Source organism: Diaporthe citri, assembly GCF_014595645.1.
Source record: "Diaporthe citri strain NFHF-8-4 chromosome Unknown scaffold_21, whole genome shotgun sequence".
Classification (NCBI taxonomy): Eukaryota; Fungi; Ascomycota; class Sordariomycetes; order Diaporthales; family Diaporthaceae; genus Diaporthe; species Diaporthe citri.
The window spans coordinates 204469-214733 of NW_025064866.1; the positions used below are offsets into that span (position 1 = coordinate 204469).

Sequence of the window (10265 nt, forward strand, 5' to 3'; positions counted from 1 at the left end):
CATCCAAGCAAGAGCAGCCGTGACCGACAAAGACATTTCGATGCTGATAATCCTGCAATGGGGCAGGCACTGTGAAAGCACCAATATTGTTGATCGAATATATGGCTTGCCTGGATCCTAAAGTTTCACGAGGCGGAAGCATCATCAACTTTTCAGTCACTGGAAGTCGATTATAACAAGGACGTCGAGTTGGTCTTTTGGGACGTCGTCTTTGCATTCCAAGGATCAACCGCAGGGATCGAAACGATCGAACATGAAGTGTACTTCACGGACCAGTTGGTCGAGTTCACAAATTTCTTGCCTGATCTTGCCCGCTCGCTGCATTGCTCGTTTTCACTGCAAAACCTGCTGCTCTAGTCTGGCAATGAGGATGATCCTCTACCGGAGAAACATGTGACTGGACTGACTACTCGAATGGTCAACACGATTGTCAGTGTGGTAGGCAGATGCATGTTTACAGCGAGAACTGATAGTCTACATCTGGAACCATCACGTCTTTCAGCACGTTTCTTTCATTCATTGCGTGGCCGTTGCAAGTCGTCTTTCGGAACAATTGAGGCAGACTTGGCCACCATTTTCCTTGGATATGCTGATTGTGGTGTGGTTGATGAGCAGGAGAGATGGAATATCACGCTTATAACTTTGGAGATTGCACAATTTCGAGGATTTCGAGTGTGGCAAGTGGTCCTATATGCCCGCTCCAGAACCCCCCGTAAAGGATAATCTCAACGACCATGGCGAAAGGAGCAAAATAGAATCGCATGTTCGATGGAAACGTTCCGGGCCGGTGCCAACACCCTCCGGGAGACAAGAGGTCTCTGTCCTCTCGCAGACCAGGCGAGCAGACATGCACAACTCGAAGTTCATCAGTACCATGGCTCCCGTCTATTTCTCGACTTGCTAGACCCTGGACTGAACTTGAGTTTCGGGACGACAATTGGATGTACGGGATGTTCAGCATCATCGTCGATACTACTACCTCCAACATATCGAAATCTGGCCCCCTGACTTGAAGAGACGCAGTCCACAAGACATCCTAGTATCTCTCCACGGACCCTTCGAAATAGCAGGTCATGGGTCTAGGTATATAGCCAACCGACTCCTCGTATTCTGGAACAGAAAGCTATGCAGTTCTATAATCACGTGCTAGTTATTTTTCCTCGAACCATTTTAATAATACCTTTAATTTTTCACAATCAGTAAAGTTGGCTAAATTATTATAAGATTATTAAATTTTCCTGTATTATGTAGTAGTTATTTCATATAAGATTAGAAAAATAAGTGGGGGATTGTTAATATCTTTACTTTGTTTTCTTACCTGCCTCCTACCTCTGTCTTTTTCAGGTTTTTTATTTCTTGATTCATCTAGATGAGGCCTGAGGGGGGCGGGGAGGGCAGGTGGTCGGCATTAGGGAGGACGCGAAGAGGTGCGTGAGCCCTAGCTAGCCCAGTAATAGTGTCATACTGTCTTCTTCATGTTAGTATTCCCTGAATCACGCGATGAGAACAACGCCGATAATGTATTCGTCTAGCTGTGCATGTGCTCGAGGACATAGCTTCCTACGAGGGCGTGACTGAGTAAGTAGGCTGTTGGAACCAACTAGACAGGTCAGTTGGGCCTATGAGTTGTTGAATCTATTTACAAAAATACCGGGTAGCTAATAAGTAGGGACGGAGCATGTGGGCCTGAGTGCAGGGGCAGCCGGCTTACACAAGCAGCAGCCGGCCTCAGCACTCTTCTTCCCCCTATGCGCCTTTGTCTACATCGCCCGTCAGATTGCCAGCCCTCTTTATGACTTCTTCCTCTGACAGACGATAGCGTCAACTTGACCTCGACTAAAGAAGCAGAGAGCATGTCTCGTGACGGCAGCCCAGTCCGTCAAAAGTTTTAGTCATCTTCGGCTAGCAGATGCAGATTCGGAGCAGTTAGCTCCGCAGTGCTGGGATGTCTGCCAGTCTATGACTAATTTTCTGGTTGCCACCGACCAATGTTGAAGGGCAAAAATGTCCTTCGCACAAATAAGATGCGTCTATAATGATCGTCAAGCGATTATGTGCTTGTAACTCAAAAACCGGGACGACCGTCCACTCAGCCCATAATCACGTTTGGGGTCGATTGATGCTCGAGCAGGCAGCGATTAAAAGCTAGCTCTGGGCATAAAGTTACGGAATTGACAAGAGGCAAGGATCCGGGAAACAAGCCTCAGAGCCGTGACACGCCAACATGACGCGTTTGACGTCTATGCTGGCTGCCTTGGCCTCTTCACTCCCTTTGTCCCATGCCGCGTCTCTTCAGAAGCTCAATGTGACGCTCGAGAAAAACCCCAGCAACGTGGGCTTCTACATCTACGTGCCCGACCAGCTTGCGCCGAACCCACCGATTCTCGTCAACCCTCACTGGTGCCACGGCGATGCACCCTCCGCGTTCGCCGGCTCCAAGTTTGCCGACCTGGCTTCTCAGTACGGGTTCATTGTTATCTATCCTGACAGCCCCAATCTCGCCGACAAGTGCTGGGACGTATCTTCTGAGGCTACCTTGACCCACGATGGAGGGGGGGACAGCCAAGGGATCGTGAGCATGGTGGACTGGACGCTTGAGGAGTACGGGGCCGATGCCACGCGCGTCTTCGTCACAGGTGTCAGCTCTGGTAAGCGCCATTCTTCTCCTTTTACGGTTCCCCGTCTGCCATGTTTCGAAACGTTCCAGACTGCATCACTTTGGTGCCGGTAGCAGGTGATTAACAGGCACTAGGCGCTATGATGACCAACGTCCTCGTGGGCGCCTATCCCGACGTCTTTGCCGCAGGCTCTGCCTTTGCAGGCGTCCCATTTGGGTGCTACGGCGCCAACATACCGGCCAACACAAGCGATGTGGCTTACTGGAACAGTGACTGTGCAGATGGACGCGTTCAGCACAGCCCTGCCGAGTGGACCTCGATAGTGAGAGCCGCATATCCCGGATATGGCAGCAGCTGGCGGCCAAAGATGCAGGTGTTCCATGGAACTGTGGACGAGGTGCTCAATTACACAAACTTCGGCGAGGAGATCAAGGAGTGGACGGGTGTGTTTGGCTTGAGCCAGACACCCACGGCCACGACCCAAGACACACCCCTCGCGAACTGGACCAAATACGTACATGGAGATGAGGATTGGTTCGAGGCGTATAGTGCATTGAATGTCCCACACAACATCCCTGTGCAGGCTGATGTCGCGGTGGATTGGTTTGATCTGCGATGTACTGAGGGCGATTGTTTTCGCTGGGGAACAGGAGGGCCCGAGAGTTGATGACGAGAACCAGAGCTATCAGATCACACGAATCTGGCAGTAGGGAATTAGCACACCACAGCAACAACGAATGACTTTCTGATATCCTACCAGACTATATTTAACGTTAGGTCCATGCAAGAGAAGCCAGAGTTAAGCGTCTTGATCTTTCGCGGCCAGTACGTGACCTGCGAGACGACGGAGCTTACGAGTTGTAACTAGTGCACATCCCGTTACCGCACACGATCGTAGAGTACATTTGTCCAGAATGCCTCAAGCGGAAACCGCCGACTTCCTATCAGACACGACAGCGAACACCGCGATTGATGCAGCAGTATTCTGTGCTATTATACTGCTCAGTATGTTGTGGTGTTCCTTACTACCTTCCTAGAATCAGAACATCTTCCGCAGCCAAGTCAGCTAGCTATGCATCTGCTTCCCAGTGGGTGTGGTATGGTGTGTAAGAAAGGATGGGAGAGAACACACGGACATCGGGCTATATCACTCGAAATGTCTAAACTTGTCCGAGGTATATTGGCTTGGGTGGTGCATGATGAGGCGACGTGATGAGCAGCAGCCTGCACTATGCGTAGCTCGAGCTGGAGATATGCTAGGTACTGTAATTAATTGTATTCTGACATATAGGTTCCTACATGGGAAGGCTACTATCGTTACACCGATCTTTCAGCTGCTAGCGGAACGGGAAGTATCCTTGACCAGCACGAGGGGGGGGGGAGGCTGGTGCTTTGTCCCACTGCTCCGTATGGATGACCAGAATGGCCAGTCAGCCAGACAGTCAGACTGCTGCCGTACCCATTCAGCCATTCCTTATCTGAACAGGAATGTTGATACCGGTGTTGCACTGCCGGCATACCTGGGGTCTGCTAAGCAGCAGGCGGATCTCAGTCCAGAAGAGGAAGCTCAGTGTGGCCCCTGACTCCCGTCCCATATCAGTGATTGTGATCTACTGCCGAGCGACAGTATAACCTTGGAATGAAGCTTAATGACCTGTCGGCTCCGAGCCCGACCCGCCGAGGCTTGACCAGCTTCCCATGTTGGGATAGGTCGTGCCCCAACCGCGTCACGGTATTGGTCTGTTTCACATTTTGTTCATCCGGTTCTGGTAGCATTGCATCGGTGTCAAAGTCTTGGCGAACGCGCGAGCGACGAACACCACTGGATGGGCCGGAGATGCCAAGTCTTGCGATGTCCACCTGGGATATCAAAAGTTCAAGACGAGACACCGACCTGTGCTGTGCCGGACCGCGTGCTTATCTTCGTTGGCTGTCGGCACGTGGATGCCATAGCGTCTTGACTCGAGGTGCAGTCGCAAGCGAGATGACCATCAGGACGAGTGTGCAATCATGTGTGCCGGCCTACAGGCACTGCGAGGGCAGTCGAAGGCCTCATATATTGGCACACACACACATACATTCACGCATTGTAATAAGCAACATGTATATCTACCTGTACGCCCGCTCAATGCCTTCAACATGCGCGCCAGGTGTCTACGAGCAGCAGTCTCCTTGACCCCCAACACCTCCAGTTGAGCCTCTCGACTTGTGGCAAAGGAACAGTAAAAGGTCAATCGTCATCCTCATCATCATGAAGGCCTCGACTTCCCTCCTCACAGGTCTTGCCGGCCTTGTGGCCATTGTCTCGGCGGCCCCGGCGCCCATGCCAACACCGCCAGGCATCCCTACAGCATCTACGGCCAAGACCCAGCTGGCGGCTCTCACAGTCGCCACGCAGACGGACGACGGGAACTATGAGAGGGACCTGTTCCCCACGTGGGACACGATAGAGGGCACCTGCAACACTCGGTAAGTCTGTTCTTTCCGTGCAGGAACCCACCCTGTCTGCCGGCCACTTGACCAGTCGAGGCTGATATTGTCCGCTCTGTCACCCAGCGAGTATGTCCTGAAGCGTGACGGCACCAACGTCGTCGTCAGCTCGGCCTGCACTGCTACGTCTGGGTCGTGGTTCAGCCCATACGACGGTGCGACCTGGACGGCAGCTAGCGACGTAGACATCGACCACATGGTCCCGCTGAAGAATGCCTGGATCGTAAGTCTCTCACATGTACCCTGCCGGCAAACACCGAGGGACCGAACGCAACTGACAATGACACAGTCTGGGGCCAACGCCTGGACCACTGCCCAGCGTGAGGCTTTTGCCAACGATGTGACCCGGCCTCAGCTCTGGGCCGTAACGGACAATGTGAACCAGGCCAAGGGTGACAAGAACCCCGCCAATTGGAAGCCGCCGCTGTCCACCTTCTACTGTGTCTACGCGAGGAGCTGGGTTCAGGTCAAGTACTACTACAAATTGACGATTAGCAGCGCAGAGAAGACGGCTCTGACGAGTATGCTTAACACCTGCTGAGCGTCCGTGGCCCTTTTGTACATGCATGGCATACTTCACGTGGCAAGGTGGCCTGGTGGAATGGTGTTGGGGGGCTGGGTTGACGGGGCCAAAGGATGACGATCAATCAACGACTGAACATGAGAAAATCTGAGCGGCCTGATTTGTCCCAATTTCTTCACAGTGGGCCGTCTAAATTCCGATTCCAAGTGATGTGCGCTGAATCGACTGGTATCATTATTGCATTTTCCTGTTCCCTGGGCCGTTGGACTGTCGAATGCCTTTGCGAAACGGGTCCCGTCGCCCGCTCAGACACTGATTGTCTTGAAGACGCTGAACTCCTGACCCGTGGCAACCAAGGCCCCAGGAATCTGGGGGTGCCAGTGCAGCTCCTTGGCCTGCTCGTGGTAGTGCACAAACAGCAGCTGGGGCGGCACATCATTCACGCCTGCGGTGTCCTTGCTTTCTTCGTCATCCAGCTCGACAGCGAGGTCCCACAGCGTGACCGTGTTATCGCCGGCCGCGATGGCAACGATGCTGTCGTCGGTGGGGTGCCACTCGACACTCGTAATCTGCTCCTTGTGGTAGTCGAAGCTTGCGACTGGCGTGGGCTTCTCGGTGGCGTTGGGCTTCCACTGCCGCAGGTCCCACACACCCCAGACCCCGTCATCGTCCCCGGAGGCCAGCAGGTTGGACCTCTGCTTGCTCCAGCTCATGACGTTGACGTCGGTCCTGCTGACTTGCATCGTGATCATGGCCTGCCGGCTCTTGCTCCTCACGTCCCAGATGCGGATGGAGCCGTCAGACGATGCTGAGGCAAAGACCTTGTCCTCGCTCGGACTCCATTGGATCTCCTCCACGCTGCCAGTATGGCCTGTGAAGGGCCTGGTGTCTGTGACCCAGCCACCTCCATCAGTGCGAGTCGTCACGTGGATGACACCGTTGTTGTCGCCGGTCGCAAGCTTCCCTGCCGGCGACAAGGGCGACCAGTCGACGGCATAGCCTTCTGACTTGTGGGCGCGGATCGTAGAGAGGGGCTTATTCTGCCTGTCGGAGACCACAGCCCCAGGCGTATCGAAACTGGAGAGATGGGGCGTGATGTCGTGGATGTAGACGTCGGAGGACTCGGTCATGGTCGCGACGAGGGTGGTGGGAGGTTTGGAGGGGTCCGAGTTGGGAGTCTGGTGGGCGCGTATGCGGTTCGTAGTCGAGGACAGAGGAATGCTCTTGGACTCCAGGATGGGATCAGCATCCTCGTCGTCATCGTCGTCTTCCTCGTCATCGCTGTCCTCGCCGTCCTTGTCCATCCTGCTCAGGCCAGCGAACTTCATGACCATCAGTGCGTTCTCGTTGGCACGTTGCCCTTCGGCCTGGGTGCCCGAGACAGTGTACATGGTGGCGGGATAGACCTTGCGGTTGTCGCCGAGGGAGTCGCGGATGATGTCAAAGGAGAGGCAGGGCCACGGGGTGGAAAGGTTGTGAAGCATGTGGTAGGTGCTCGGATCGGGCGCCAGAGTCTGGCCGGGCTCGAGTTTTGTACGGCCGACGATGAATGTGCCGGGCCCCGTGGCGGCGCTGTCGACGTCCATTTCTCCTGCGGCTGCCCACGAGGGAGGATCATCAGTCATGGTGGCCCCACCCGGCGGGTTGTCTCATGTCTCGTCTGGTCGCAGCCTTCCTCGACGAGCTTCGCGATGGGACGGTCGCGGCGCAACCCACCTGCTTTCTCCTCTGCTTCCCTCTCAGCATCTGGCCTGCCATCGACACCGGCCTCGAGGATCTCGTCCTCGCTCTCGAACTCGTCCTCGAACTCGTCCTCGAATTCGCCCATGCCGTCGTCGGCCTTGTCGTCAATGTCCATGGCGTCTGGGCGGTGGCCACCCTTCAAGGGGCCGTCATCGTGTTCTCCTGCACGCTTGGACATGGTGTCGATGCTTCAATCGTGCCTTGAGGAGACAAGAGTCGAGCCAGGGGCAATGCAACAACTTGTATGTGAGGTTGAAGCGGCTCAAATCAGCAGGCAAGACACCTTGGTGGACGATGGAGGGGTCTCTGCTTCAAAAAAATTGGGCGGCGATAAGATAAGCACGGATAAGATAAATTGCAAACAAGTACCTGGGTACCTATCTCCGAGGTACTCACTACACTTGATAACCGCTTCGATCATTCCTCCTCCGGAGCCTGCCCGTTCTGAAAGCCAGTCCACTGTCCTCTTTACCCTCAGCCAGTCTCTCGCCCTTTCGGTGATTGCTAAGCGCCGCGCGTGTTTGCGTCGCTCTCCAAGCCAGTGTCCCCGCTCGCCTACACACCACCCACGAGTTACTACATCTACCATGCGGCCCGAACATGCAAAGCAGGTCTTGCCCAACTGTTCGAGTCGATGCAGTGTATTCATGCTGGCAAAACCGAACAAATTGCAGGCGTTGAGTCAAGCCAGGGACTTCCTGCTTCAGATGTGCTGACTCCAGAAATGTGCCCACTGCAGTGTATCATGCCCTGGAGGCTTTCAAGCAGACCTGGACCAAAACGGGAAAGGATTTCTACTCGCTCTGCCCAAGGTCGAAGTTGGAAGGCTTGCATGGATCAAGCTGTCACCGGGCTTTATAGAATTTGCTCGTAAGACACATGAAGGAGAGTGCCTTCCTTGGTCGGCTATGACGGCTTGGCAATGATCCTTGTAGCAGCTGAATCAGGAACTTGGCCTGGGCTGGGTCAAGTTGTGTTCACATCCGGCGATTTCAGGACCTGTTGATGTGATAAACTGGGCTGGGCTACTCTCTTGCTAACCTACCAGGGGGGAGGGGGGGTTTTGTTTAGGTGCTGCAACCAAGTCAATAGAATAGTAACATAATAGTGATATACTGTTAAGGTTCTAACAGTATGTTTTTTTATATGCCTTGCATTATTTATATATTATTAACATATAGTTATTCTTAATATGCTGTAATATAATATTAATTCTTAATATAAGAAATAAAAAAAGAGCTTTTTTTTCCTTATCCTTAATTTAATTATTTATTTATTTTTTATTAACTTATTTATTTATTATTAAAAACAAGCCACCCAAACAAATAAGGGATAGGTTTTGCTAAACCCTTTTAAGGATAACTTAAGAAAAAGCTTTAATATAATAAAAAGGGAAGATAAAAATAAAAAGAAGCTAAAGAAGGGAAAAAATAAGTATTTTAAAAATTCTTAAAAATAAAAAAAGCTTAATTAAAGCATTAAATATATATAAAAAGAAAAAGTTAATTTCTTTAAAAATATTTAAAATAAGCATAAAAGCTAGCTTTTTATAATTAATTAAAATTTAATGTAATATTATTTTTTATATATTTCCCTATCCTTATTAATATACCCTTTTTTAAGCACTTTATAATAAGTATTGCAAAAACCATTAAAATAAAACCTTATTACCTTTAATTAAGCCTTTAAGTTTTAAAATTTACCTTATTATAATTTTAATTATTATTATTATTTTTAATCCCTTGCTTACTTATTTTATTATAACTTTTATTTTTTTATAAAAGCTTTAAATATTTTTAAAATTTACTTAATAATATATTTATTAATTATATTTTTTTAATTATTAAAGTTTAATTTAATAATTAATATTAATATAGTTATTAAAAATTTAAATATTTTTATAAAATAAAAAATAAATTTATTTTTTCTTTTAATTATTATATTAAGCATAATATATTAGCTTTATTAACTTTTATTTTTGCTTTTTATAAAGCTTTTACTTTTAAGTTTTATGCCTTATATTTAATTATTTAGTTAACTTACTTATAAACTTTTTAAATTATTTTTAAATAAACTTAATTATTACTTTAATTATTTAAGATTAATTAATATGCTTTAAATTTTATTTATATTTATTATTAAAAAAGATAAGTAAGAACAATCCTTATATATATTAAGGTAATTATTTTTTATTAATTTTAAAATATCTTATAATATAATATTTAAGCTAAAAGCTTATTTAATTAAAGTTTTACTTAATTAATTTTAAGTTATATAAAAGTTTATACCTTATTATATATTAAATATTTAAAATTAAATTATTAAATTAATTTATATTAAAGATATTATTTTTCTTATACCTTTCTTTTAATTAATAATAATTTTAATATATTATAATTTAAATAATTGCTATTAAATAATTTCCCTTTATAATAAAAGCTTATTTTTTACTTTAATTACTTTTATATTATTAATTTTAATAAAGAAAATTAATATAAATATTTAAATAACTTTATTAATTTTATTAAGCTTTAATTAAATAGTAAATATTTAAATAATAATATTAATAAGAAGTTTAAATATTTTAAAATATATAATTTTAATTAAAGCAGCCTTAGCTTAATTTTATATTTTTTAATTATTCTTTCCTTAATTTTCCTTAAAGTAATTTTTAATAAATTTAATAATATATTATTTATAAAATATATTATTAATTTATTTTAATTTTAATGCAAACTTTTTATTAAATTTTTATATTTTATTCTTTAAGATAATTATTAAATATTTATAAATAAGCGCTTTAATATTCTTATTTATCTTGCTATTCCTATTTATTAATATAAAACTATTTTATAATAAATAATAATTTTTTATTTTATTAAAAAGTATTA

The 10265-nt window shown here is 46.8% G+C and overlaps 3 protein-coding genes across 3 annotated transcripts; 2 read left to right on the plus strand and 1 right to left on the minus strand.

Moving 5' to 3' along the window:
* Nucleotides 1–2224: 2224 nt before the first annotated feature.
* INS49_007525 (uncharacterized protein) lies at nt 2225–3285 on the plus strand (the record flags this gene model as incomplete). The annotated part of the gene is made up of 2 exons (XM_043168288.1): nt 2225–2648; nt 2753–3285. The coding sequence occupies 2 exons, from the start codon at nt 2225–2227 to the stop codon at nt 3283–3285; spliced, it is 957 nt and encodes a 318-aa protein (XP_043016874.1).
* Nucleotides 3286–4869: 1584 nt separating this feature from the next.
* On the plus strand, nt 4870–5649 carry INS49_007526 (uncharacterized protein; the record flags this gene model as incomplete). The annotated part of the gene is made up of 3 exons (XM_043168289.1): nt 4870–5087; nt 5175–5331; nt 5398–5649. 3 exons carry the CDS (start codon nt 4870–4872, stop codon nt 5647–5649), a joined length of 627 nt encoding a protein of 208 aa, XP_043016875.1.
* A 287-nt stretch (nt 5650–5936) lies between these two features.
* INS49_007527 (uncharacterized protein) lies at nt 5937–7552 on the minus strand (the record flags this gene model as incomplete). Its single annotated transcript, XM_043168290.1, has 2 exons — nt 5937–7228; nt 7348–7552. 2 exons carry the CDS (start codon nt 7550–7552, stop codon nt 5937–5939), a joined length of 1497 nt encoding a protein of 498 aa, XP_043016876.1.
* Between the last annotated feature and the right edge of the window lie 2713 nt (nt 7553–10265).